This window comes from Mycteria americana, chromosome 19 (genome assembly GCF_035582795.1).
Source record: "Mycteria americana isolate JAX WOST 10 ecotype Jacksonville Zoo and Gardens chromosome 19, USCA_MyAme_1.0, whole genome shotgun sequence".
NCBI lineage: Eukaryota > Metazoa > Chordata > Aves > Ciconiiformes > Ciconiidae > Mycteria > Mycteria americana.
Genome location: NC_134383.1, coordinates 2,413,938 through 2,441,784, shown reverse-complemented (window position 1 = coordinate 2,441,784; position 27,847 = coordinate 2,413,938). Strand labels below are relative to the sequence as shown.

Sequence of the window (27,847 nt, the reverse complement as noted above, 5' to 3'; positions counted from 1 at the left end):
GAATTTCAGCTTGAACTTGCAACTATAACCACTGAAGAGTATTTCAATGCAGCCTTCTAAGTTGCTTTGAAACAAAGAAGGGGGAAAGCTAGCAGTTACTGCTCTTTTGTAGGCCTGTATTTTAAAGTTGCAGCTCAACCAATTTGTCTGTTTCCACTTCTGATCTGATGAATAACAGTACAGAAACATGGTTGTAGTGCAAATGTGTCATAGAAGCTGTAAGAATGGATTACTACCCAATCAATCATGAAACTAAGATCACTTAAAATTTTGGTTGTCCCTTTCCCAATTAATTCTAGTAATGCTCAGTAATCCTTGAAGTTGTTTTGTGTTGCTTTATTTTACTTTGTATTTTGTGTATTAGTGTAAACTAATGCAGATAGTTTTCCTAGTTGAAGTGCTCCAAGATTGGTTTTGTTTGCTAGCTTCACACTAAGCATTCCTGAGCTTTGAATCTCTATATGCTGTTTTGAATAGTACAGAATAGGTCTGTTGCTTTATGGTCTCATTCAGAGATTACTGAACCAGTAAGAAGTGAGGTCAAGCATATTCAGTGACTGTAAAGACTACAAAGCCTATTCCAGTTAAGATCAGCAGGGATTGTCCTAAAGAGAACAGCAACAGCATGCAGGGCAACTTGTAGAACTGTGTATGACACACCTCTGCTGGTTGTTCCAGCATTAAATACATGTGAGAGCTGCTCTAACATGTGAATCCAGTAATCAATTTATTCAGCAAAAAGACTTCACAACCGTTATTGCTGTACCTTAAGGCAAAATGAATGATGTACTAAAGCACACAAGCATTTATGGTTCTTTACTACAGCTGTTAACAGATTCAAGTTCTCCTTGGATATTTACAATCTTTTAATTTTTTTCCGAAGTTTGGTGGTGCTAGTATTCCTCCAGACTTCCTTTTCTACATGCATCTTCTAAAGGCATTTGAAGTATTCACCCCTGCAGATTAGAAGGTCAATAAAAACCAAACACAACTCATCACCATCTAAAAGTTAGGATTCTCATTCTGGGCTTTTGTTTTGTTCTGTCATCTGTGAACATGAACTGGACAGAACGCAGTCTTTAAGGATGTGGCTTGGCAACTGGTACTGTGATAAACAATACCCGTTTTCCTTTGTTAAATACTGCTGTAGTTGTTTCTTCATCCACCAGTTCTGGCAGATCGAGTTGTAATTTGTATTTTTCAGGAACGTCAATGATTATGTCATCCTAAACCAAGAAAATTAAAATGCTTAACTATTTGACAATGAATTAGCAGTGAGGATTTCTAGGAATTGGATACTAGACAGAAAACACAAGGTTATTCTTTCTGCTATCTTACCTTTGAAATTCTCAGATCACACTCAGAAACAGAGCTAACCTTAGGCAATTCAATTTTGAGTTCAATTTTGAGTGGTTTCTTGTTTGCATCCTTCACGGTGATAATTTCATAGACAGGGGTGTTTAGCTTCTCTGGCATTTCAGTACTGGTAATTTCCTCTATCAGATGCACTTTAGACTGTGTCACACTTTCTTCCTTCAGCAGCACAGGAGCATTTCTGCAGTCCTCAGCTTCCATAGTGTGTAGCAGCTGATCAAGTGTCAGCTCTTTCAAGAAAAATAAGTTTTTCACACATATCACTCAGTTACTAAGAACTGTAATGTTATGCCACTTGACAAATATATAATGAAAGTTTTAACTAATTAATAGTAATTAGCAATTTTGTCAGCTGAAGGCTGTTACTGGCAGTTTCTCCTTTGCCCATGATTTGGTTTTATTGCCAACGGGTTAAAAGTTGTTGTTTTCAGACTACTAGTTACAGCAGCAACCCCTTTTACTCAGGTTAGAGCAAAAGAAACTTAGCACCTCAAAGGATAAAACCTTAGCAGAGTTCCCATGTCTACTGGATATAGGGAAAAGGGAATTTGCTGTTCCAGTGTCACTACAGTTTCTCAATTGTAAAACACTAGAGATGAATGCAGATAGGCCAGCAGGGTTAAACTGATATCTGGTATGAACACTGCTGCCTTATTCTGAATTCTTAGAAACATTTAGTTTATGCTTAGGGCAAGAATTGGGGTTAGAGAGATGAGAGTGAGTAAATTGTTGGAGAATCTGATAGGTCCTCCAAGAAAAGTGACAGCAGATCTTTACATACCCTTCTCTGTGTTCTGAGTGAGATGTGGAGTTGGCATCTGCCTTCCTTTCAGACGTTGCTGCATTGTTTCCAGGCTTCCTTTCAATTTGAATGACTCAATGGTGTACAAATAAGAAAGAATAAGGTTGCATCGTTCCTCAACGAATTTAAGTGTCAAATGGATCAAGTGTTCCATTTTTTCGGGGTTTTCTTCTCCCCTCTGAAGAACATCTGGATTATATGCAATATCTATAATGCTGTAAAGGTCTGTAAAAATAAGTTATGTGTCAAAATTGTTGCTATGGAACCATGTGCCATGTGCCGGTGTTCTTTATAATCACGTGATTTAAAAGCAAAGGAAATGAATTTGTGGCATCTGGGCAGAGAGCTAATTCTATCAACCTCATCTAGAGATGACACCTCTCCATGTGCTGATCCTGCAGTCTGTGTGTTCAAGGTGAAGCATGGGAACATGATCCAAGTCAACATGAGTATAGGTGGTTAAAGAGATTCCTAGCGCCTAAGTACTTTTCAGGATTTAGATGCGTGCAATTTTTGTGTTCAGTTTTTTTCAAAAAGGAAGGCCTCATTTAGACTCCCTGTTGAGATACGCCTGTCACAGCCTCACCTTGCCGCCCCCACCCCGAGCTAAGCGCTGGCCACGGCACAGCACCACCCTCTGTTGCAGCGAGAATCTGCCCGTGATTGCCACGCAACCCACTACTGCTGGAAGAAATGCATTCGGGGCGAGGCGCAACTCTTTGGGGACGTACCTCCTTCGCCAGATACTTCTTCTAGCGGCCCCGCACTGATAGGTGTGGGGTCAGTGGGGACCTTGGGCGCCGGGACCCTTTTCCAGCTGCAGACGTTGATGAACAGCGGCCCCCTGACAACGCCCTGCAAGAGACCGAGCCGCGGCTGAGCGCCCCGCCCGCGCTGTCCCCCTCCGGCCCCACAGTCGCTCTTGTACTCGCTCCCAGCACCCGAGCAGGAGGCCGAGACCCAAATCCCGCGCACCCACCGCGGGACGGGCCCGCAGGCACAAGTGAGGCTCCGGCGGGGCGCAGAGCCGCTCGGCCTCGGCGCGCTGCTGCCGCAGGAGCCGGCGGTAGGCCTGGGGCTCATTCTCCACCATCTCGTCCAGCAGCGACCAGAGCTGCGCGGCCCGCACCAGCGCCGCACCCGCCATGATGGGTACCGCCGTCGCGTAGCGACGGCAACCGGAAGGGCCGAGCTCTGCAGGTCCGCTCGCCTTCCCCGTCCTCCTCCTGCTTCCGCGCGTTCCGGCCCCGCGATCACCCTCGCCCCGCGCCCGCCGGCCCCTTCCGCTGGCCCACGGCGGAGCTGGAGGCTGCCCGCCTGTCTCTGGAGCCGCTGCCGGACGGTTCCGCCCCGTGGTCGCCGCGGCTCGGGGCCCGAGAAGGCTCAGCGCCCCGGCGTGTGCTGCCAGGAGGAGGCACTGCGCGCGGACCACTTCCGGTCGGGAGTCGAGAGCAGGCCCAGCCTCTCCCGTCCCTTCCTGCCCGCGGCTGCGGGGGCGCCCCGGTGAGCGGCCCCCACCCGGCCCCGGCGTGGCGGGCCCGGGGGTGCTGGTGGGGCCGGCGTCCGCGGGGCCGTGTAGGGCGAGAGGATGTCCCGGGTGCCGGTGGGGAAGGTGCTGCTGCGGAACGTCATCCGGCACACGGGCGCGCACAACAAGGTACGGCCGGGGCCGGTGGGGACTGCCGGCCTCGGTGGCCCTTTGTCCTCCCTCTCTGCGGTGGCTCTTCCGCCTGGCTTTGCCCCGTGCCCGTTTCTGTAGGCGGGTTTTGTTCACGGGGCCGAGTGGAGACGCCCTGGGCTTCACCTGGGTGTTGTGCGGCGTATGCGAGGACCGGGACTGCTGGTACCTCCCCGGTGCGGAGCCGTCGGTGGAACGGGGAGAGGGGCGGGCGGAATGCCCGAGTTGTGATCTGGCGGTAGGGAGAGCAGGTGCGTTTTTCGGAGAGGAAAGGCGCTTGTTGAAGTTAGCTACGTAGACATCGTTAGTCTCACTTTCAGTTTAACTGTCTTTCTTGGGTTCTCATCTTGGTGAGGGAATTTGTATATACGTTTACCTATAAAATTTGCCCTATGAAAAACCTATTTTCTCGGGACTTTATGAAAATTATGGTTTGCCTTGTTAAAAGTAGCAAACCTTTAATTGTTTTGCGATTTTTTTTTTCTTGCTATACTCTGCTATACAAGAATTTGAACTCTGTGTTAATGTGCACAGGCAATATTTTAGTGCAAGATTAAGAAACTCCATTAACTTTAGCAAACTATTTAATTAATTCTTGATATAATTCAGCAGGTCCAACTCATTTATTTCATATGTTTATAAAATCACTCATTTACAGTCAGTGTTCATAAACATAAATCTGCCAAACCACTCGGTATTTGTATGCTGTGTTTTTTGGGCCTGTAGCGTAACTTCTCATTTTGGCTTGGTCCTTCCAGATAATATTTATATACTGACTTCTCTAACAGTACGTATGTTTGGGGTGGTAATGAATGACAAGGCCAGCTAGGCAGAATAGCTGAGAAAGCAAAATCAGGCAAGCCCCCCATTTCTGATGCCATTATCCTTATGTGCTTTGTTAGGGTATTACCATCAAGAGATTCTCCTTTTGGTTATCTTGGTCATAACTAGAAATAATAATCTGTTTCACTATGGTAGAAAAGCTTGCTGTGAATTTTGTTAGCAGGAGTGTTGAGCTAGGAGCTGATGTTACATGCTACATATCTGTATAGTTTCCCTAATGTTACACTTGTTTCCTTTCTGTGACTTTCAGATTCAGGAAGAGACAGAAATGTGGAAAATAAGGGAGTGGGAGAAGCAGACAGAAGAGACGTACTGGAAAAGGCAAAGCAGAATGCTGTCGGACACCTCCAGGTGGGTTTTAGTTGTGTGGAGGAGATAATTGTCTTTACTTAGTTGCTGAACCCTTTTGTGTTATAACGCTTTAAGAACATTCTGTGATGACTATGTGTTTACAATATATGAAGACTACATAGACATCAGATGTATTTATTTTCTCCTTAATAAGTCCCTGGAAAGAGGTCAGACCTGTGCTTAAGTCTGACCTTTTATCTCTTCATCTAGACGTATAGTCTTCAAAATACAACATTAAGTAGGTCAGGCTCTCCGAAGCAGTGGGGTTAGGAAGGGCTTAAGTAATATGTCAGAATGTTGTGAGGGAAGTCTAATGTATTGCCATTTAGGTTAGCAGTAAACAAAACGGCTGTGGTGTGAAGTCCTGCACTATTATAACACACCAGTATTGACTGCTGCTTGTGTGGTATCTGTTAAATCATTCTGACATGTCTGAGGATCTCACAAGCTACATGAAAACAAGCTGGATTTGGGGGGAAGGTTGAGGTTTTGCGGGGGCGGGGGGGCGTGCGGAGCACGCTTACTACCATGAAGACTGTTCAGAAGCATGAGCGTTGCAGGAAGTGGTTTTAGTATCTCAGGGGAGAACACTTTTCAGACTTATGCTAAGTTCACGGCTGCTGCTTGGCTCAGGAAGTGCGGCATTTCAAGTGAGAAACAAAACTAGAGCCACAGGCATGTGAGATCACTCAAAACTGTTGGTGCTTTCTGTGGATTTGGGGTCTTAGTCCTGGTACCTAATCAAATTGCAATTCTAGTAAGTCAGTCCTACTTCTTCAGTTTCCCCTTTGCTGCTTTTACTAAGCTATGTTTCACTGCATTATTGTTAGTCTGCTCCTGCAGAGTATTCCAGAGGAAGAGAAGTGCACTTGTTGTGGTAGGCAAGGTAACCTCTTCCTCTAATTTTGCATTGTGAGCCTCTCTGTCAAGAATTTTGCTGTGCACAGAGGGCCGTAGTAAGTTGGAAAAACAGTGTTAGATACTGAACTGGTTTTGTGAGAGCTGTTAATGGTGACTGTCTGTTAAAATGATAGCTGGTCTTCTTGCATAGCTGGACATCCAAGACTTGCTGGATTTTTTTCTCCTCTCGCTGGACTAACCCCTTGCTCAGAAAGTTTCTCCATCAGAGCTGACAGCTGAAGGACAACTGTTCTCTTTCCACAGCAGTCGGATGCGCAGTGATGGCTTTGATGAGGAGGGCCACAGGGCTGACTGGAAAACAAAGAACTCACAGTTTCTTGACCCAGTCGAAGATGATCTCCTTAGGGCCCGATCCTGGAATAAAAAGCTGTATGAATGTGAAGCCAACATGCCAGACAGGTCTGTGCAGGAATTAATGTTCTGTGATTACAACTGTAATTAAAATACCTTTCTGGAGTCCTGTACCAAAAATTTAGCACATTTCTCTTTTCAGTACGTACTCCGATAAAATAATGCTTGACCTCATTTTGAGAATGAATAAGTAACATGCATGAACTTTGCAGTGTCGCAGAATACCTAATTTGAGTTCATCTGTAGAGTTCCTAAGTCACAGTAATCAGCAAAAGCTCAGCCCTAAGCTTAGCAGCTAAGGTTAGTATTTATTACTTTGCCCAAGAAACTCAAATCTCAAGAAATGCAAGTTAGTGCTCTCCAGGGTTATTTTAAATAAATTTGAGTGGTAGTTTTCCCTAATTAGAATGGAAAAGAGAGTGAGAACATAAGGTGTATTTAAATAGTACCAACCATATTTATCAACCATAAGAAATGATTAAATCATGATTAAATCAACCATATTTCCTTCCTCCTTTGTTGGGAAGGTTCTGATAGCCCTTCTTCTTTGCTATCTAAACTTACGTTCATTCTGTGGCTCTGTCTTTTCAGAATTATATTTTTTCCTTATACACCTTGTCTGTTTCTAATGGTTTTGCTTTCTTACAGATGGGGTCACAGTGGCTATAAAGAGTTGTACCCTGAAGAGTTTGATACAGATAGGTAAGGCAAGCAGGCTTCCTGATGTATCCAGGATCTTACTTCTGTCAGGTTTTGCAGGGAATTTTACAAACTGAGTTTTAAGTTTTGAATATAGATCAGCCTTGAATGTAAAACAGCACTGTTTAGTTACAGACACCCACTGAAAAAAAATCTAGTCCATTAATGTGGTTCCCCCTTGTCTGAGTCTTAGGAGGAGATTGCATCTTTTATAGTAATTAGACATCCAGCTGTAGCCTGAGTTACTAAAACGCTGTGAATCTGGAAGGTCTGTCTGGGCCAATAGAGAGCCAGAGTAGTAGGCTGAATCCAAATCAACTCAGTATACACATATCAGCTCCAGGTTCTCCTTTCCATTATAGTGTACCTGTATTTTCTGTGTTTCTCCTTATTTGGAGAATATAAATTCTTGCAGTATCCTGGAGAGTGGAGACTTAACTGTAAAATAAGATCTTAGACAGAATTAATTATTTTTAAACTACACCTAACAGAATCATCAAGGACAATATTTGTCAGGCTTACAGATTTGAAGTAACCTGCTATAACTGAGTTTTCATCACTCATGTGGCTTTCAGTACACATTATCCTTGGTTCTGCCTCAAATATCTTAAACAGGGGTATTAGTAAGGTGTGGACCCAAGCTGTTAATAAGCACTTGAAACAAAAATGCAGCTACCCCATCTGTCAAAGCATCTGCTTCCCTGCTCTAGCCAAATGAATTGATGGGCTTGCTTAAAACTTTGAGACAGAAAAGGCTCAACTGCTATGTGCCTGCCTGTCTGCTTCCTTTTGGTCATCCTTTGTTCTTTTTACAGTGACCAGCAAGGAGATGAACAAAATGCTATCAATGGGAAGAAGAAATCTCATCTGGGAAAGCAAACTGCCCATGAGTCACACAAACGGAAAAAACCAAAGAAATCACATAAGAAGAAGCAAAAAAAGCGATCACACAAAAAGCGAAAGAAAAAGAAAAAGGAGCAGGGGAGAACATCATCAGATTCTTCCCGGGAGAATGAATGCTCAGAAGAGGAGACTTCAAACACCCGGAAAGGGAAACACAAGCGCAAGAAAAAGACCAGGAAAGTGCCTGCCAGGGAACCTACTACTTCTTCTGGCCAGGAAAGTGACTTTTCTCATGCAAGCAGCTCAAACACCAGCAGCTCTGAGGACAGTGAATCTGAGGAGAAAAGAGAGAAACGGCCCCCCAAAAAGAGAAAGAAACGTCACAATTCTGTGTCAGAGAGGCACAGTGAAGTACCAGAGAAGAGGAGCAAGAGGAAGAACTGGAAAGTGGCTGCTGATGAAAAATCGGAGGATAGCTCAGATGAGGACTGATGAGTCTAGGCTGCAGCTCAAACAATAAGGTAGAGGACAGAGGCACGTATGTATCTTTCAGCACTGCCCCGTGGTACAACTTGTTTCAACACTGTGGTTTATATACATCCTGCCAACCCACAGTGGAGAAACTGAGTCTTGGCAGCCTGCAGTAGGTGCCCCCTTGCTTTTCATTGACTTGACATTCAGAAAACCAGGGGAGCAGTTGCCTGTTTCACAGGTTGGCTAGTCCTGCCAACTTCAGATTCTTTTTCCGTGACCAGGTTGACCTCTGATGCACGAAAATGTTATAGGCTATCTGCAGGGGGAAAACAGGCATGTTTGCACCTTTTTTTTTTTTTTTTTTTTTAAATTAAGTTTTAAGATTTGTTTTTTTGGGTTACCAAATCAATGACCAAGACTTGCAATAAGAGAGGGGAGAGACAAAAAGTCTGATAACAGAAGAAATGTCACTGGATTTAACCCTACGGTAGCTTTGTCTTCCTGTCCTCCAACAAAAGCAGACCTGTGTGGCGGCACGCACATGGTCAGCTGGACACAGAAGGGAGCATGAGGGAATACTCTCATTCCAGCTGAAGGTGCAGTGACTCCTTCCATAACGATGAAGAAAAGACACCCAGTGCGTTTGCTTGTTTTAGACTTCTCTCCAAATCCTGGCATGGGCTAGCCATTGTGTCTACCTTTCCTTCATTCTCTCTAGGGGGATGCTGAAAGCATTTGTGCTGACAGAGAAGCCTTGGTGGGTGTTGTGTTCTGTCTCTGGTCTGCCCCATGTATTGCTGGAGAAATTGGTACTGGGCCGTTCTCCCTGCAGTTGAACAGCCAAGCCTTTTAACAAAATAAATAAATCCAGACATGTTTAATGCTTTTGTCATTGTTTTGGAGTAAAGCCCAGGGACAGAGCACAGGCCTGAGAAGTCTGGGTGGTCCTTGTGTTGTCCCTGTGCCACGTGTTTCTGCCTGATCAGACCAGGTGGTTGCGGAGGGCTTAGATGAGATGAAGTAAGGGAGGCTGGAGTGGAAAGTAGCCACTGGGGAAGTGTGCTGTGCTGATGTGTTTTGTGTCAGTCCTCGAGCACAGCTCCGGCTGTAGTCTATACCTGAACAAGTACAAAACAGTGTCAATGCCCCTACGTCCTCATTCCAAGTCCTGCTTACTGGCCCGTTCTCTGCGTGCCCTTGTCTGCTAGCTAATGCAGAAGACTTGGAGAAAGCAGTGCTGCAGACTCAGCTTGCTTTCAGCTGCTCGCTCTTTTATCTCATCTACTTCTCTGCTGGTCAGTCATGCAATAACAATGCAACTGCTTTACCTACATCATAGGAAATCTTCAAGAAGGTGTTTATTTTGTATACCTTTCCTTGTACAAAGATTTTTCATTAGCAAACGTGCAGGTGAGGAGCGCCTGGATCCGCTGTGGCCGTTGTTGTGGATTTTAAGATATGACCAAGCATCTCCCCCGAAGCAGCGCTCCCACTGTCCCGAGAAGCTTTTGCGCAGCCACTGCTGGCTTGTGGGCGGCCCGGAGGTCGCAGGCGCGACTCGTCTCGGCCTCCCGCCGCCGGCGGCTCCGGGAAGGGCCCCGGGTTCTCTCCACTCCCCCAGCCCGCCGCCTGCCACCGCACCAGAGCCGGACGGCCCGCGCCGCTGTTGCCACCGCCGCTGTTGCCACCGCCCCCCCAGCCCGGAAGCGGAAGGGCTGCGGCGGCAGCGGCTTCCAGCTCCGGTGCGCGGTGCCCTTGGGCTGGCGGGGGACGATGGCGGCGCTGGTGCTGCTGCGGGCGGGGCTGGCACGGCCCCGCGGCGCCCAGATGGGTGAGTGCCCGCCGGCCCCGCGCCCTGCTGCCCCGGCGTCCTGCCCTGCCCTGACACCTCGTCCCCGTTCTCTCCGCAGGTTTCCTCGGGAGGACCCTTCTCCGCCGCCCCGCGGTCCTGGCGGCCGTCGCCGATCGGAGCACTCCGGCTCGGCAAAGCCACAGTCCCCCCCAGCAGGGCCACGGTACGTCCCGTGCCCCGGCGCAGCCCCCGTCGCGTGTGGGGCTGCGTGCGTGTTGTGCGTGCGTGCGCGGGGGGGGTCTCGTCTTCCTCGTGGCCGACACCAGGCGCCAGGTTTGTCAGCCGGCCCTGAGCCGTTCTTCCCCCGTCTCGAAACGATTTTTCCAGTCCAGCAAAAAGGCGTGTTCTTCATGTGCCCGTTGTAGCCCCGCCTAGTCGGGGTTGCCGATTTTTTGAGCCAGGTAGGAGATTTTAAACAGCAGGTGTGAGTCACCAAGGGCAGAAAAAATTGACGCGTGGCACAGTAGTTTTTCTTGGGTGAGGTAGGGTTACTGATATTGCCGCAATATGTTACCGTCACTTGTGACAGTACTATTTTCTGTTGATAGCATGGGTGTTGATTTACACTCTGCCGGGGTCTGATTTAAAACAAGGTATATGTGACTTTACACTGCTTGAATTTGAAACTGACATTTGCGATGTTGGTATCAGGCTTGTGAATGCTGCAAGTCTTTAAATAGGAGACATTAACTGAATGTTAAAAAGGTAAATCTCTGTTTATTAACAAAGGTGGTAGTTTTTTAGAGTGTGGAAAATGGCTGAAAAATTGTAAAAGAAATCAGAAAGAAGGTTTAAGATTTCCGAGGGTTCAGTAGCACCGCAATTGTGACTTCTTTCTTGAACAGTAGAGCTTCTGACTTACTGAGGTTAATCTGAGAAGTCTGATCTGCAGGCAGAGAGTATTTCTTAGATTGTTTTTTCCTCTCTCCATGCAGTAAGACTACACAGAGGTGATGAAAGGTAACCATGCCAAGACCAAGTTCTGATCTGTTAATTGCACAGTTAAGCATGAGAAATGTTGTGACTGGAGGCTAAGGATGTTTTGTAGCTATTACAATGCAACTTAGAAGTGGAAAGGATGATTAAACACTTGTAAAGGAAATTGGCTTAAACACAGCTAAGTCGTTTCCTTCCTTTCTGTTCTGGACTTTACATTAACAACAGACTTCATGCATATGCCGTGAAGCGTTCTTGGCCATGGAGTTCTGCAGGGACAGCATGTTAGTCCACAACCTAGGTCCCTTTAATATTTTACTTCAGGTCCTTTGCTTTCCTTGTCTTGTCACTTTTCTAAATTTCTTCTTGCAAAAACGAAGAAAAACATTTACATTTTGGCTTAGATGGTTGAATAATATCTGTGTGTTAGGTAAGCACTTTGGGGATATTGTATTATAAAGGTAATTTCACAGAGTCAATTCTTGATGGTTTTAGTCTGGGCTGATGCTGACATTCTGGTTCAAAGTATTGCTTATGGTGTTAGGGTTTTGGTTTGCTCCAGAATCTTCTAGATGTTTTTTCTTTTTTTCCTCCCTAATAGTATTTGCATGTTTCTAAAAAGGAAGAGTTGGTTACCGAGCTCCCTAACTGGTATTTCTATTTCTAGAGTCATCTGTTATGTGGTTCAAATTGTACCCAGCTGAGTATCAATAAAGGACTGAAATCCCTTGGCCTTCAGGCTGCTTCTAGGCCACATATCACTGTGATGGTCCCAGAAGTTTAATCTGCTATTTACAGTTAAAAATAGCAATATAGCTTCCAGGGCAGAACTGTGCACAGATTTATCATGATATGCCATTCACTGGAACTTGTAGTTGTGTCAATCTGGATCTCAAAGCCATTTCTTAAAAGGTGGGAGTAGTAAATAGTATGTAACAGTCAGGAAATTCACTAGACAAAAAGGCTTTGCCTTCGGAGACACTTCTTTCCTGTGATGGTTGACTTGGACCTTAGTCCTGAACCACAGGTTGTGAAAGTAGGACTGGTGTTTGTTTTGACTTTACCTGTTGAGCTTCTATTCTTTTGTAGTAAAAGAAGCTTCCCTTTCTTAGCAGCAGCAGAGAGAGGAGTATTTAAAATGAACATTTTAGACATTGTAAAGTAGATATATATTCTATAGCAGTAATTCAAAGGCATCTAGGTTTTGCTTGGATGAAAGCTTAGTAATCAGAGAAAACACGTATTTGTGTGGTGCTGATCAGGATGAGGTATCTGTTTTTAAGGTTACAGCACTTCAAACAGGAACTTTGCACTGAAAAATACTTCTCCTTACAGGCAGTTCCAAGGCTGCATCTTTGCACTGGACAAGTGAGCGAGCTGTCAGTGTCCTCTTGCTGGGTCTTCTTCCTGCAGCCTACCTGTATCCTGGACCAGCCATGGACTATTCGCTGGCTGCAGCCCTCACTCTCCATGGCCACTGGTAAGCACAATAGGTCCCTCAGAATTAAGAGTAAAGTCTGATAGTCAAGATGGCTCCAAGCCTTAGGTCTTAAATCTGTATGTGTCAGTAAGTCTACTGACTTATTTCTTGATCTAGTATAGAACACCTGGAAAGAGATGCAAGCAAAGTCCTTACTCTCCAAGTTCTATGACAGTCGTGATCTTTGACAAGACTAGTTGTACCTTGGTCTTCCTTTGTCACACTGTTCTCTCAGTCAGAAGGCAAGATACATATTAAGGAATCCATAAATATTCTCTAGTGTTCTTCTACACCATATCTTACCTTAGGAGGAATTCCTTGCCACTGGCTGCGTAGAATCTTGGACATTTTTGTCTTGTAGAAGAATCAATGTTGTATGAACAGAGGGAACAGAAGCAAGACAGATCTATATAAAACAAGTTGTTCTTCTAAGGTTCTGTGCTGTGGGCTGGCTTTGTACATCTCAATGGTGATGAGATTCTGCATAATAAAGAGTTCATAGCAAATATTTCACTAGAGAAGCTGAGACCTTGATCATTATTTTTGTGATTCCTGGGAAATGGATGCTTGCTCATGTTCTTCTTCGTAAGTGTACTTCTGCTCTGATCTTTAGTGCAAGTAGGCTAGACGAGTCTAGTTAGTGGATCCAGCTGCATGGTTGGCCTAACGGGCAGCATTTTACATTCTCAGGGTGATACTGGCTGTAGTTCCTTGTCACAGGGATAAAGCAGATAAGCAACTTCATGGTACTTTGGGATGCCAGGCTTTCTTAAATCTCAGTTTTTCCCTTACGAAGTTGTACCAGGGGTTCTTGCACTTTCCTTACTGTGACTGGGAGCTTCTTGCCAAAGCGCTCAAATCTAGTACAGAATTAATCTGAAATGTGGCTATCCTTGAACATATTTGGCAGAGCTCTTTCAAATGTAAAATATGTAAAGCTAAGCTTGCCTGCCTTTGGAGCGTTTCTTCACTTGTTTGTTATGTGCATGCTGGTGCCATACTGGATGTGACCATGTGGGGAAATTCCAGGCAATGGAACAGGTTGTTGCAGGTTAATGGGTTCGAATGGGTTCACTGGATGACATTTGGTATCAATGCACACGCATGTGATTCTTCAGTGAATGTCTCTTGCGGACAAAAGTGTCAGGATTGTTCATACTAGAAATCCCTTTTCCATAAATAGTGTGGGGACTTCCCCTGTGAGAAAAATGTCTTGCTGCTTGTGTGCAACTCTGCTGGTAACTGTCATCAGAGTGAACTCATCCCCCATTTGTGTGGAGTTTTTGTTCTCTTTTTAAGCTGGAAAGTTTCTCCAGTGTTAAACTCTTATCTTGCAAAACATTGTCTTAAAAACCTAAAGGTGTTCCTATGTAGGAAAATTCTCCTCTTGTACTTTCATAGGTATTCAGTGCTAGAATATCTTTAAAAGAAAAAAGATAATTTTCTTGCCATAAATGTTAATTTGATTGCCATGACAGATCCAATAATCCCTCTAGTAGCTGATCAGAAACTGCAGAGGAGTATTGCATATATTTTTGAGGGTGTTTCTTTCACCTTTTGCTATGTTTTTCCTCAGGAAATCTTGTCCTAAAATATGTTGGAAATAGTGCTTCAGATATTTAGGTGGTTATCAGTCCAAACACTAAACTGTCAATAGACTTACTCAAGATACCTGAAGCCATGTTTATCTTGTACGGTTTTGCTGGCGTGTAATAAATATTTCTCTGCCCAGTGAAGCTGCTGTGTTGTGAGCTAGATTGTGTGTCTACCACACATCAGCTATTTCTTACTAATTCCCTTCCTTGTTCTCAGGGCCACTGGTCTTTTCTTTTCCCATGTGGACTTTGTGTGAATTAATTGCTGTGCTGTCAAGTCACACGCCAGTTTTTCTGAGAAGTCTTAGCATGGCTCAGTCTTATTGTGCCATGCAAAGAAAAGTTCTTATGAAAATCCCTCATCAACACTACAGTTGAAGGGCAGCCTGTGAATCCCAAGTTGAGTATGCCTTATTTATCTGCACTTGGGAAGACTTGAAGTGTGGGTAAGTGCTGCTTGCACTCCTGACCTTATTCCACTGTCCAGTTGTAAAAATAGCTGTAATAGTTTGAAAGTAAGTTGTCGTTCAGACTGCTTCTACTTTCTGATTCTTTTCTTTGTATTCTTGCACCCTTTTCTTGCTTTTGACATCTTTATGGTATTAGAACCCCATCTAAGTGAAACTGAGCTCAGTGTTCACTCGCAGTGGCATCTGCTGCAGGACTTTGAACCTTGCTAGGTCACTAGTGTGTCTTAATTTGTGGGACATAGGTCCTTCAGCTTCAGGCTAGACCAAGGCAAAATTCTAGGAAGAAAATTGTTGCATTAAATACAGTTCTCTTTTTTTACCAAGTTGACATCTGTCATTGCAGAAAGCAAATGTAATCATACTTTCGGGAAGAGAACTACCATGTTAGTTTAATTAGCATCCTCTGTCTTCCTGTTGCTGGATAGTTTAAATCTAGACAAGAGTTCACTTCCAGTCTGACAGATGTAGAAAAAAACAGGGTATGCTAATTTTTTTGTTTGCCACTATTTTCTGATCTAAATACACATCCTGGAGTTTTCTGTGCATTTGTGACAATGGCTGGTCCCAGATCCACACCTTGCTGTTCAAGCAAGAAGGATACTTCCTTTGTTACTTTTCTTTAGTCCTTGGAAGTCAGATAAGCTGCTCACTGTTTCTTGGAGGCAGATTCTACAGATTCTATTGTTTGAAAGAGCTGTGCTCAACACCTTGTTTCCTCAGTACCATTAAGAAAACTCTGTGCCAATATGTATATTTTTTTAATAGAATACATGGAATGTTGTTTTGGTTTGTTTTTTTTTGAATAGATACATCTTTTTGAGTGGGAACTAGGCATTCTTTAGGAAAGGTTGATGATAGCAGGTGAAAAAAATGATGTGTTTGAGCCATCTTAGTAGAATCCTCACATAAACTGGGTGGATTTCAGTGAGGCATGCTCTTTCCTGATTTCAGCTTTTTTCTCCCTCTTATTCTGTAGGGGTCTTGGACAGGTTGTAACTGACTATGTCCATGGAGATATACCAATTAAACTGGCCAATACAGGTTTGTATGTACTGTCAGCCGTTACCTTCGCTGGCCTCTGCTACTTCAACTATTACGACGTTGGTATCTGCAAAGCTGTTGCCATGCTGTGGAGCCTCTAAGATGCGACCGAGTCCCTGACACGCACGATTGTTCACTGCTGCCTCTGCTTCATCATATTTTTACCAACATGTTTAATGCAAAACAAATGGATAACCAAGGGTCCATAGTATGTACATATGTACGTACTGTAGCAAGTTCAGAGCTAGTCTTTTAGAAATAAATAGCCAACACCAGTAAAAATGTTAGCAAAAAAAAGTAGATTTAAAGTGGATAACATCTGGGTGAGAGTGAGTTGATTTAAGCTGCACTGTAAATTGGGAGGAATTAATTACACCAATGACAGACTTACATAGCTGAAGGTAACTTTCCTTGTAATGGCAGCTTTAATGAGTGTTTTTCTAAAATAACTGTTGTTTGGTTTCCTATTTTGTAAAACAAACTTGACTTGTGGAAAATTGAACTCTTATTTCTGACATCACAATAACTGAACTGTATGTAAGGCACACCCTGTAACTCTTTGGACCCTGAGAGTTGATGTAGAAAAGGGAATATTTTTTTCTTAATCCATACAATAAAGAATTTACAGAAATTGTGTGTGTGTGTTTCTGAATGATTTTTACTACTTTTGGGTTACTTAAAATGTTTTCTCTGCAGATTTTTTTTTCTAAAATCAAGTTCAAATACTAATTCATACTGTTATGTTCCTGTTCATACTGTTTACTCTGCATTACTTCATTTAGATGTTATAAAACAAAAAATATTTTTATGAATATGTATTGTCCTTAATACTTAAAGAGGTGACTTAGACTTGACTTAATACAAGAGTAATGTCCATTAGAAGATACAGCAATAACTGACTTAGAAGAAAAAGACTTTTGCAGATTAATTTTAGGAGCCATAAATAGCATATGGCTTTCATAGTTTCCCTGGAACCTGTATGTTCATCTGCAACATACTTTTGGGTTTGTTTTCTAAATAAATGCTGCTACATATTTTCCTGTGTGACTGAAAAGACAACAAACATACCCTTTCTGTCATAGCTTGACATGAGACTGAGGCAGTGTTCTTTTCTATGTCTTTAGGTTTTAGAGCATTGGGGGGGGACACACACTGATAGTCTGTTTTTTAACTTTCTTCTCTCCTTTATCTTTTTTGACTTTCATAGCAGTAAGGAATGATTAATGGTTTCCACATTCTAATGGTACTTCTGTGGTACTATAATTAGTAAGAGGAAGAGAACTGTGTGTTACCATCAGTCTGATTATGCAATAAACAGAATGAACAAGTTGCTGCTTGAATTCTACATGACTTTCTGATTTGATTTTTTTTAAATCTGGATTGGAATTTTTATTTATTTATTTAATTACTTATTCATGTAACCATGAGAAGTACCCTGTAGCTGGCCACTTTTGTTTTGCTAATCTTGTGGTCAGAATTGAGATGGTTGCTTCTGCCTCATGTGGTCTGATTTAGGTATCAATGTAACATTCGTTACTTTGTCATAGTGAGGAAGATGCATATGTATGAGTCATTGGTATCTCTGTACAATCTGAGCATATATCTTAGAAAGTGTTTGACATTTCCTCTTTTGAGACCAAACGCAAGATGCATCTGTATGTGGTATTTGTTTAAGATACCTTGTGTGAGAAATGAATTATATAAGAGCTCTGGGAATGTAGTAGTAGTCCAGACCTACAATGTTAGGGGCTAGCAACTCTGAGACCAGTTCATTATGTTTTTGAAGCAAGAATTGTAAGGTAATGACCACAGCTTTCTCTGTGAATCACATGTTTTCCTCAGTCCTGTTGAAATTGAATCAGTTCCCTGTAAATACTGTTAACTTTTGTTCTTAATTATTGCAATGGCTGTAACCATTTTGTCTAATCCTGTTTTTGAACATTCATCAGGTATATAAAACTAGGACTCAGTCCTACTGGGTATCCGGATGTGTTAAATACATTCTTGAGTTTAAGCCCCTCCAGTGAATTCTTCCTAAGCGATAGTGCACTCAGTGGTGGCTGTACCTGATTCTAAATAATTGGTTTCTTACTGCCCCTAGGTGCTACTGTAGCAGCTAGATAGGTGAAATGGCAGGGGCAGCATAACATGAAAAGCTGAGACAGTCAGGGTTATCACAGCAGTTTCATGTCTCTCTGCTTTTTTTAAAGCCCTTGAAATTACAGTTTTAGTTTGGGTTTTAACAAAACAAGTCTTGAGACTTGTCTTATCTCTTCTGCAAGTTTGAGGATTTTCCTCCATTTCATGACAGATTTCATGACAGAGGCCTTCCTGTTTTCTCTGATTACTTCTGCCTGTATGGGGTAGGACAGTTGTACCAGCTCTTCTGCATGGCAAGTTGAAGACCCAGGACCTCAGCTGCAACCAATGTTCAGGTTATCACTACCTGGAGTTGGAACAGAAGAAGACGACCAACACTTACATCATATGTAGAAGAAAAGAATAATATATGCCATATCAATTTCCTCAATATTAAATATTCCGAATGCATTGCATTAATTTTGGTTTTGGTGAAATCCAGTGCTTGCTCAGCTCCGAATGTGAAATGAAGTTCACAGCTGGACCCCAATGTATGCTGCATGATGACACAGAATAAGATAGGGTCCTTATGGGAGCCAGCTATACCTGCATTTGTTTGAATTGTTAGAAGGACAAGTATCTGTTTTATTTCATCACTAACCTACAAATTACTGTTAACTTTTAAAAACCTTTACATAAAAGCATAATTTTTTTTTCTTGAGCCCTCTGAGGACAAACAGCTTTATTAGAACTTTAATTGTTCAGGTAAGTTAGCAGTTTTCTAAGCAAACATTTCCAGCAAGTTAAAAATTTTCTGTTGTTTCTACTTCAGCTGAAGGTGAGAATGTCACTGTAACTGAGATTGATGAAGACACTCAGGAAATAATCTTGATACAAAAAAGTAATCTCAAGGTGTTTATTGGCCAGGCACATGGTCTGCTTATGAAATCTGTTATTTTAAGCAGTTTTCTCTCCCTCCCCAAAATAGGTCTACTTCATCTATGAGACACCAAATTCAAAAGCTGTATGATCAACAGGCAGCAAAGATCTTAGGGATCAAACTATAGAGGACTATATAGGCATGCACATTCTAATTTCTTCCTTGTGTAATTATCTTTCCTTTTACCTGACTGGAAAACATTCTTCTGCTTCTTTTTGCCAAGATGTCATGGTTTAGCTTCAGTCGGCAATCAAGTACCACACAGCTTCTCCCTCCCCCTCCCCCCCGGTGGGATGGAGAGAATCAGGAGACCAAAAGTAAGAAAACTCGTGGGTTGAGATAAGAACAGTTTAATAATTGGAACAAAAATTATAATAAATTGTAATGAAAAGTAAAACACAAAGAGAGCAAGAGAGGAACAAAACTCAGGAGAAAAAAACCAAGTGATGCAACTGCTCACCACCTGTGGGATAATGGCTGAGGTGACTTAAAAATTAGAACTTATATTCACACTTTTAGGTAAGGCACAGCATTGAAGAAGCTTCCCAGGTGGAATGCAGCTGACATGTAAGGAATCCATTGCATGGGAGTTCCCTAGGCCTGCAACCTTAGATGTTGGTAACGCCAGGGAACTTGGTGTGCTGACTCTAAGAGGCACTGCCCAGAGGGTGGAGCGGTGTGGAGATGCTGCGGCCAGGCTCTGCAATAATAGGGGAACTTAAAGGTGTCATGGAACTGATAAGCTGCATATTTACTACCCTGGGCCAACAGCCTGCCACGTTTTTGACAAAATGCTGTCCTTTTGGTGAACTTTGCTCATTATAACATCATTATAATACCAAAAAACACCTCCATCCCAAAAGCTACCCGCCTCCAAGGTGCAACCACCCCTCACTGAGCTTGCGCACTGAATTTTTCTAGCTTATACCTTTAAAAGCGAAGCAAGAAAACTTTACACCAATCCTAAATAAAGGTATGTATGACTAGAGTCACTCAAGCTCCACCTGAAAGGTGAAAAATAGTATAAAATAGCTTAAGAGAAAGAGAATGTTAGGGAAGACACCATCGTGTATCACTCTGACGTTTGGGATCAGTCAACGGGCTGAGCCTCTCTTCCCCCCCATCGGGACGCCTTTGGGTAAGAGTCGAACACTTGGTTATACCAAGTGCCTCCCCCTATAGAGTCGCTTTATTATCTTTTAACATGTTTGTGTCCGGCCCTGTTACTCATATTCTTGATATACACGTCGTGTCCGGCCGTGTTATTCATACTCATATTCTTGGTATTTGTATGTGCTTTGCAGACAGTTAATTTATCACCGGTAATCCAAAGAATCTGTGTGTCTGTTGCTCTAATAAACTGCACTCTTCACTGCTCTGGCCGTGGCAGTTCCTTCAACACGTCCAGACTGGGGGGTGTAAAAATTAATGCTGTCGCCTTAGCGAAAGCCCTGAACTAATAAGTAGCTACACACACAGTCCTTAGAAAATAAACCGTTGACCAGGTCTGAGACTAAGACTGGACCTAGCTGCACCTAGACTCCTCTCTGAGAAGGAGTTTAGAAAGCAAGGGGGTCCTGTCTGAACCTCCTGACTCAACGGGAGGGTTCCCCCCCAGCCACTCCTCAGACTCTTATTTGTATGCGACAGTAACCCTTAATACAACACCACCTGCTGACCAACGCCCAGCCAGTCCCCAAGCAGCAATCGCTGCCCCCCAGCCAACTCCCCCCAGTTTCTATACTGAGCATGACGCCATATGGTATGGAATAGCCTTTTGGCCAGTTTGGCTCAACTCTCTTGGCTGTGCCCCCTCCCAGCTTCTTGTGCACCCGGCAGAGCATGGGAAGCTGAAAAGCCCTTGACTAGTGCAAACATGACTTAGCAACAACTAAAACATCAGTGTGTTATCAGCATTATTCTCATACTAAATCCAAAACACAGCACTATATTAGCTACTAGGAAGAAAATTAACTCTATCCCAGCTGAAACCAGGACACAAGAATTTGAATTTATTTTCCTTTGTAAGGTGCTCATTTTTGTACTGACTTATGGTAGCTAAAAACATAGAACTGCCTTGCCTTGGATGAAGAAAGAGTAAGATTTGTTTTATAAAAAGCCAAAATATATTTTAAGACTGTAGAAGTATGTCATAGATTGTGACTTCCTTCTGACTGAAGTTAGAAACTTATCTTCATGGTTTCATCTACTTCATCTTCTCTTGACAGTTTCTTCAGAATTAATTTTCTTAAGCAGCCTTCTTCCTCAAAGGCCAAGAACATTCCTTGTTCTAGTGAGTATTCAAACTTAAATGCTCTGGAGCTACAAGATGTAAATGTCTTTTTGAAAAAGATTACGTTACTTTCACCAGGAATTTCTTTGGGAACTTCTCCTTCCTGAGGAAGAAAAAGGGAATGGGTTAGTCCCAGCACAAGACCTGAGCAGTTTTGTTTCAGCTCACGCATGTTTCAATTCTGAATTTTGCCCACTACTTATATATATACATAAGGTATAGAAAGCAGATACTTACCCTAAATCGAACTATCATTTTTCCACATTCTTTCTCACAACACATGTAATAACTTTTATCTTCTACCTGGACGCTGAATGCAACAGGCATCCCTGCTGAAGGTGTGGTAGTTTTGTAATAGTGAATGTTGAAGTGCATTCCATTGCCTAAATATAAATTGTTTTTTATTAATAGTCTGCTCAGGAGAGAGTTGCAACAACTTAACCATACCATGTCTTACCATTCTACTGGCAACTGCTGTCTTCCCAGGATACTTTTCCTGACAGGAGAGCCAGGACTTGAATTTTTATGACTGCTGGTAGCACATATTTGACTCTCTGCAATCACTCAATAACCAAGATTTTTAATTTGCAGGAAAGCATGTGAAGTTACCAGTTAGTATGGGTAGGATGTTCAAATCCTTTTACATGCATGCATAAAGTGAGAACTGGATTTGCAGTCACCTGTAAATCAGATTATATCTGTATATATGTGATCTGTAAATAAATATGTTCAACAAGTATAATTCTGAATGAATTGCTCAGGCCCCCCCCCAAAAAATCAAAGCCAAAGCCATAAGTAAATTGTTAACTACTGCTGTTAGAAGAAAGTAAGAGCCTTTAATGCTAAATACGTTGTCTGTTTAAACCTAAAAATGATTTTTTGCAATCCAACAACAACAAAAAAAACCCAGGATTAAGAATTTAGTTTGTGGTCAGAGCTAACCAAAAATCTTAGCAGCCCTTTTCTGCATGGGACATCCTGCAGGCCTCAGTCTAATCCAGCAATCTAATCCATTACCAATGCACAAGACGTACAATTTCAGCTCTCTTAGCTTTATTCTTACATATGAAGTTTAAGTCTTTTATTCTCAGTCTCATCATTTAGAGTCAGTGCTTACAAAGAACGAAGGCACACCTAGAATAAAAAAACAGTGTAATGGTTATAGTATATATTTGAAAAATGGTGTACCAGATTTCATCTCCTCATCTGTCACATCTTCAAAAGCTGCCATGTTTAAATCTGGTCGAACCACAAGCAACTGGCTATTTACATTTCGAAGGACTCTGTGGAGAATTTTTTCCTTACAAAAGGCATCACATTCCAGCCCTGTAGAAATATTAAGCAAAGAGGGTCACATATTTTAGCTGTAATCTCCTCAGATCTTAACAGTTCACTACAGGCTTAATCTTGTCATCAAGGACACCAGGTGAAATAAGTTCTTAGAATGGCAATCTCAAACAAAATGGAGGCCATGGCATTCTTTCCTGGCTTGTAACAACCCAGGCAAGACAGAAGGATTTCCCAGAATACAGCAGCCTATATATAAGCAAGAGAAGCTACTGTATCTGTTAACGAGAGTTCAGAAGCAACAGTTCTCTTTTTTGCCCAACAATTAGAATTGCATTAAAAGGTCCCTCTGTTAGGGAAGCCACTAGCCTGTACCTTAGGAGGAAATAAAGCAACATCAACTTCAGAAGGAGAAGGTGAGCTGTAGCTCTCTTTTTTTACAGTAGCCATTATCAGTTTGAAAACTTGTTCTCTAAGGCACACAAAGCATTTGTGGGTTAGTAAGTGTGTTAGTAAGTGTTAGTAAGTGTGTTAGTAAGAACAGGTTAGTTCAGGTAAAATTGATAATGAAGTTAATAAACAATGAGCTTTCGGCTTACCATCATCATCTTGGTTCCAAGTGAGGAAAAAAAGGAAAGAAAAAACAACATTAAGCTCTGCCCCCACAAAAGAAACCACTTTCTACCCAGTTTTGTTCTGCAAGATTGGAAGCCAGCCAGCCACCTACGCATTTCCAGTTGTACTCCCCAGTGTCACTAACTCACCAAGCTGAGCTGTTCTAACTACAGAGTGTGTTTTGTGAGCATAGCAAACTCAACAGAATGATGAAATCACCAGTCATTTGAGAACTGGAGTTACCACCAAGCCAAGAGGCATGCAAAATGATTTAGGGTTACTTAAGGGTAAGCAGCTCTCATCAGTTGAAGCCTATAACCAAAGAATAGATGGCATGCAAATTTTTGTTTTCATCAGCACCTTTATTCTAAGTGAGCAAAAGGACAAGAAAGTCATTACAAACTGCTTCCAAAGAAGAGACTGTTTTCTGACTAAGTTTATCCTGTAAGATTTGAAGTTATCCACTTATTCCAAGTCCACCCCACAGTACTCCAACCCTTCTGAGTGTCCTTTACGGGAATGTATTGTATGAAGCAACAAATATTCCACTGACTCAGATACTTGGCTAACAATACTTCGAACTGAAGCTTATGGGAAAATTAGGTGAAATCAGACTGATAAAGGAATTGTTTTTAATCAGTATTCAAACAGAAAAAGTTATTAAATGCTCAAGGTGTTCAGCAATAATATGGTACTGACCCGTTAACACACTGGGACAGCTGTCTCAAACCCAGATTCTTTTTGCAGTGAACAGCCTGGCTCCATAATCTAAGAACTACCATTCTTCTAAGTGGGTGGGGATTGTAACTGCTTTGAGAATTGCTCAGGTAACATGGGGATGGGGGGGGGGGGGGGGGGAGGGGGACAGGATTCCACAAAACCAGGGATGCCAGCCCAAGGAAAGACAATTGAATTGTCTATCAGATTTTGATCTATGCAGAAAGAAGACACAGTGTGTCTCTTTCAGCAGTGGGTGGTAATTACCTGCAAAATAGAGGCAGAAGTTTTCTCCAAGTTGTACTGCACACACAAGAATCTCTTCACCACTCATCTTCACTCTGCCAAAAACACATGGAGAGGATTCAGCATTAAGAACAATGCTTCTTACTCTGTAAGGCAAGGAAGCTCTTGGGATAGTTCTCTTCTAGTGCACAATACTATAATAGGGCTGGCATGTTTCACTACCTGGTGAAAAATTGCTTTTTAAAATAATTGGTCTCCTCCTCTGTTGCCTTTTATCATTATTTAGAATAACATGGAGCATCCTTCAAGTTCTGTTATTTTACACAACTTTTCATTGACTTACGTGATGTTACACTGGAATAAATAATAACTCATTACCATTTTCTCATTCTAGAAGAATGCTAATAAGTAGCTCCATGAACATACTTCATCAAATTAGTTCTATTCTCTTGGGCCTGCAAGAATTATCTTACTATCACAGAGTCATTTGATTTTCTGTTTCTAATTTTTGAATAGGGAAGTGACTAAGACTAGATCATGCACGCTGTTACTGGGCATTAAGCCATAAAAGTTATATTAAGTCTACACAGACTGATCTTTACAGGTTCCGTCTATAAAAGATAGAACTTACAAAATACCCAAAACGTAGTCCACCTTTGACTGCCCCTTGGAAAGGCCTTTATCTTTTGCATCTTGAGCTGGAATTGCGTAGGTTCCTAGAGAACTTGGGAGGTAGTTTATTTTGCAGTAGTAGTGATTTGCTTATGGTGTTTTAACTTTATTTTAACTCTGGTTCAATTATGAGCTTGATTTCACAGCTATTCTCTTTCAAGAGTGACACACAGAAAAGTGAAGAAGAAAAGATGTATTTCCCTTGGGAATAACAACAGTCATTTTACAAAAAAAAACCCTGAACCCAAAAAAACCCCAAAACATTAAAGACCAGCCAGCTTCTGCACCTGAGAGGTTCCATCCCCTGTTTTATACACTTCAGGGTTAATTTACAACTAGCCCAGGGCTGCACTCTGCCTCTAATGTCAATACACAACCCCCTCCAAGAACTCCAGAAGAATAATTGGTTTTAGCTTTGTTCATATCCTCAACCTCATACAGTTAACAGCCAGGCAGATAAACTTCATATTCTTTAGCTTTCTGACATAGTGACTGAGAGTATGTCACACTCTCAGTCCTTTTAATGGATAAAACAATGTATACTTTTAACATATAAAACAAAAGAATAGTGATGGTCACAAATTTGCTATACCCATTCCATTTACCTATAAGTGCACCCATCCCTTTTCTTCTATCGTAAAGTTTCTATTTATAGTGGCAGAAAAGAGATACATCTGAATGGACTATTGCTCTGCAGGCCACAAATTGTCTCCATATCTTCAGTTCTAGCAGTGTGCCAGGGGAAAAAATTAGAAAATAAAAGTTAGGTGGAAGTCACCTGTATTGACTAGGACTTGAACTGTAAAGTCTAGTATTTCAGTAATTTTACTGCTGTTGGGATGGTTGCCAATGGAAGGAATAAATTCTAAGAAATAAGCACTAAAACATTTTTATTTTAAAACTGATGATGATATCCTCTTCAAAAGTAAAATAGCATCTCCTACCTTTAAAGAAAAGTGAGAATAAGAATAAAGGTAATTACAATACAACAGAGGAAGATGTGGCAAAGAATTTCATTCTTTCTCTTCTCTTCTCTAGTAAACAGTTTTAAAATGTCCTCTTCTATGCCACTAATTTTGTGAAATGCAGGTTGTCACTTTCCTTCCTGTTTCATTTTGGTCTGTATCTTAGTAAATTTTTTGTTTGTTTTCCTAAAATGCTTTCTGTGTATGAATGTTCTGACCAGTTTTATCTACATTTTTAGAAATAAAGGCATTTTACTTTCTGAAAATAACAACTAGCTACTTTACTACCGTCAAGATCTAATTTACTTGGCTTTGTGACTGGTGTAAAATTTTTGGCCAGATGCACAAAGTAACATGTACACTGACATTCACCATCACTGCATCTAACCTTTAGGAGCCCAGCATCTGTATGAATTCTTCAGCCTGGAGCTATGTGCCTAGCCTCTGTATACAATACACAGGAGGAGACAGTCACAGCAGAATGCACGAAAACTTGTTGATCAGACAGCATCAAATAAACAAATCCAAAAACACTGATTGTAAAAACACTGAAGTAACTTTTTGTAAGTAGTCTAGAATATGAAGTGCTTCATTCAAACCTACCAACTCCTGTCAAGGCATTCTTTCCCCTTGCACTAGCCACAGAAATAATAAATGTAATAAATGTGTTAAAACTAGGTAAACAATGGGAAGAACTGGCTCTTGCACTTTTTTGTGCAAGATTTTATTGTGCAGTCAAAACATTTGGCTTACCTCCAAGGCTCTTTTTCACCACTTTGAAAAGACTTACTGTACAAACAACTGAGGAATGTCAACTTAAGTAAATAAGCACACATATCAACCTTAGGGATTGGGGTGGGGGAATCACAGTGATTTCCTTGTCCCTCCAGTAAAGCACTTAGAGGAATGTATTTAAGAGTGACTTTTTCTCATCCTTTTTTTTCATATGGTTTATAGTTCTAGCTGGCCCGTGCAGAAGAGATACCCAGGTTCATAGCAGAGGACTGCATCTTTTGTTTCCAAACATGCATACCCAAACCTTTGAAATGCAATACCACACCACCAAACAGCATGTGCCTCGTATGTAGTGAAGTAAAGCAAGAAGCTGAGGACTACTCTGTTATTCTAAAGCAGAGGGGAAGGCATAGGCAGGATTTCTTGATAAAGGATTAAAGGAAAAGGTGGCCCTTGGTTGAATGGGTAAAACGCATAAAACGACTACACTTCTTCCCCTGATGCGTAGTAAAAGATAGTTAGATCTTTTACCAAGCACGTTTGAAAGGAACGGTAGAAGGAGTTTTTAGCTGACTATTCGAGGTGGTGTGTAACGACTTGCCCCGCGGAGAAACAGGGATGCAGGGAAGGAGAAAAGCAGGGCCGTTCCCCGGCGAGTCGTGCCCCACCCGGCGCCTGTGCTGGAGCGGAGCCCGGGGCAGCGCGGGTACCACGAGGGCGCGGCGCGGAGCTGCCAGCGGACGGGCCACTGCCCGCAGCCTGCCTGCGGTCCGGCCCAGGGATGCCCTCCATCGCCAACCCCGGCTGAGGGCAAGGCTCTGCCGCTTGCTGCAACCGCGAGAAAGGGATAGCTGCCGGTCCCACGGCGGGATGTCCCGCCCGCGTCGCAAATGCGATAGGAGCGAGCATCCCCGCCCCTCGCGGGGAGCGGCGTACCCCCCTGCCGGCTGGGCTGCTCTGCTCTGCCCCAGCCCCTGCTCCGCGCCGGGAGGCAGGGGTGCAGGGCCCTCCGCCTCATGCAGTCAGTCCCGGGTGCAGCGTGCTCGCCCGGCTGGGCTGCTCTCGGAGTTTCGAGCCGAGTGGCCGGGGCGGGCGGGCAGCCGGCTCCCGCGCAGGGCCGCCCTGCCGCTGCAGCCCCGGGGCCAGGGCAGAGAGGCGGCGGTGATCCTACCTCGCTCCTCGGCGGGCTGCAGCGGAACGATGCGAGACGGAAGGGCGACCGCAGCCGGGAGGGGCGGGGACCGCCGACGCCTGCTCCCGCAGCCGGAGCCCACCCGTTCGGCCGCCCGCGACGCGACCCCGGCGCGCTGCCCGCCGCGCGCATGCACGCGTACCTGGGGCGACGGAGCCGAAAGCCGTGCGGCTGCCGAGTCCCGCCTGGTAGGGGCGGCGAGGCTTTCCCGCGGCAGGCGTCACTGCCGTGTCACTCCATGTGAGCTGGGGGGAAAGCGATCTCTGCTGCAGGAGGCGGCGGCTGTTAGAGCGATCTAGGGAGGGGGATTTTATAGCGGCTTGCATCACTATACGACAAAACAAGCCGACTGAACAAACTGCAGAGGAAATTGGGACTCTTTCCCAAGATATCTGC

General features: G+C 43.2%; 4 protein-coding genes across 10 annotated transcripts; 2 read left to right on the top strand and 2 right to left on the bottom strand.

Moving 5' to 3' along the window:
- Positions 1-86: 86 nt before the first annotated feature.
- Positions 87-3,461, bottom strand: PIH1D2 (PIH1 domain containing 2). Of its 2 annotated transcripts, XM_075521309.1 has the most exons (5): positions 3,156-3,461; positions 2,908-3,031; positions 2,156-2,401; positions 1,339-1,604; positions 90-1,226 (listed from the first exon to the last, which is right to left on the bottom strand). In XM_075521309.1, exons 1-5 carry the CDS (start codon positions 3,321-3,323, stop codon positions 1,080-1,082), a joined length of 951 nt encoding a protein of 316 aa, XP_075377424.1. In that variant the 5' UTR covers positions 3,324-3,461; the 3' UTR covers positions 90-1,079. The 2 variants fall into 2 exon arrangements, with proteins under 2 accessions (XP_075377422.1, XP_075377424.1); XM_075521307.1 differs by having other exon boundaries at positions 87-1,226; positions 2,908-3,388.
- Positions 3,462-3,615: 154 nt separating this feature from the next.
- On the top strand, positions 3,616-8,507 carry NKAPD1 (NKAP domain containing 1). Of its 4 annotated transcripts, none has more exons than XM_075521310.1 (5): positions 3,618-3,833; positions 4,948-5,048; positions 6,213-6,368; positions 6,969-7,022; positions 7,835-8,507. In XM_075521310.1, the coding sequence occupies exons 1-5, from the start codon at positions 3,765-3,767 to the stop codon at positions 8,352-8,354; spliced, it is 900 nt and encodes a 299-aa protein (XP_075377425.1). In that variant the 5' UTR covers positions 3,618-3,764; the 3' UTR covers positions 8,355-8,507. The 4 variants fall into 4 exon arrangements, with proteins under 4 accessions (XP_075377427.1, XP_075377425.1, XP_075377426.1 ...); XM_075521311.1 differs by lacking the exon at positions 3,618-3,833 and adding an exon at positions 3,881-4,105; XM_075521312.1 differs by lacking the exon at positions 6,213-6,368 and having other exon boundaries at positions 3,616-3,833.
- Positions 8,508-9,779: 1,272 nt separating this feature from the next.
- Positions 9,780-16,344, top strand: SDHD (succinate dehydrogenase complex subunit D). The gene is made up of 4 exons (XM_075521315.1): positions 9,780-10,167; positions 10,247-10,351; positions 12,460-12,604; positions 15,646-16,344. The coding sequence occupies exons 1-4, from the start codon at positions 9,795-9,797 to the stop codon at positions 15,809-15,811; spliced, it is 789 nt and encodes a 262-aa protein (XP_075377430.1). The 5' UTR covers positions 9,780-9,794; the 3' UTR covers positions 15,812-16,344.
- Positions 16,345-20,601: 4,257 nt separating this feature from the next.
- IL18 (interleukin 18) lies at positions 20,602-27,847 on the bottom strand. Of its 3 annotated transcripts, none has more exons than XM_075521047.1 (6): positions 27,431-27,847; positions 23,909-23,982; positions 22,909-22,917; positions 22,211-22,348; positions 21,260-21,405; positions 20,602-21,125 (listed from the first exon to the last, which is right to left on the bottom strand). In XM_075521047.1, exons 1-6 carry the CDS (start codon positions 27,775-27,777, stop codon positions 20,910-20,912), a joined length of 930 nt encoding a protein of 309 aa, XP_075377162.1. In that variant the 5' UTR covers positions 27,778-27,847; the 3' UTR covers positions 20,602-20,909. The 3 variants fall into 3 exon arrangements, with proteins under 3 accessions (XP_075377162.1, XP_075377164.1, XP_075377163.1); XM_075521049.1 differs by having other exon boundaries at positions 27,594-27,673; XM_075521048.1 differs by lacking the exon at positions 22,909-22,917 and having other exon boundaries at positions 27,431-27,846.

Coding starts and splice junctions, on each gene's coding strand:
- SDHD (XM_075521315.1), top strand. CDS start 9,795: ATGACCAAGCATCTCCCCCGAAGCAGCGCTCCCACTGTCCCGAGAAGC. Junction 10,168..10,246: donor GCCCCGCGGCGCCCAGATGG/GTGAGTGCCCGC, acceptor TTCTCTCCGCAG/GTTTCCTCGGGAGGACCCTT. Junction 12,605..15,645: donor CTCACTCTCCATGGCCACTG/GTAAGCACAATA, acceptor CTTATTCTGTAG/GGGTCTTGGACAGGTTGTAA.
- PIH1D2 (XM_075521307.1), bottom strand. CDS start 3,259: ATGAGCCCCAGGCCTACCGCCGGCTCCTGCGGCAGCAGCGCGCCGAGG. Junction 2,402..2,907: donor AGAAGTATCTGGCGAAGGAG/GTACGTCCCCAA, acceptor TTATTTTTACAG/ACCTTTACAGCATTATAGAT. Junction 1,227..1,338: donor GTGATCTGAGAATTTCAAAG/GTAAGATAGCAG, acceptor TTCTTGGTTTAG/GATGACATAATCATTGACGT.
- NKAPD1 (XM_075521310.1), top strand. CDS start 3,765: ATGTCCCGGGTGCCGGTGGGGAAGGTGCTGCTGCGGAACGTCATCCGG. Junction 5,049..6,212: donor ATGCTGTCGGACACCTCCAG/GTGGGTTTTAGT, acceptor CTCTTTCCACAG/CAGTCGGATGCGCAGTGATG. Junction 7,023..7,834: donor GAAGAGTTTGATACAGATAG/GTAAGGCAAGCA, acceptor TTCTTTTTACAG/TGACCAGCAAGGAGATGAAC.
- IL18 (XM_075521047.1), bottom strand. CDS start 27,777: ATGCAAGCCGCTATAAAATCCCCCTCCCTAGATCGCTCTAACAGCCGC. Junction 23,983..27,430: donor GCAGCCCGCCGAGGAGCGAG/GTAGGATCACCG, acceptor TGTTTTTGGCAG/AGTGAAGATGAGTGGTGAAG. Junction 21,406..22,210: donor AGATGAGGAGATGAAATCTG/GTACACCATTTT, acceptor ATTTATATTTAG/GCAATGGAATGCACTTCAAC.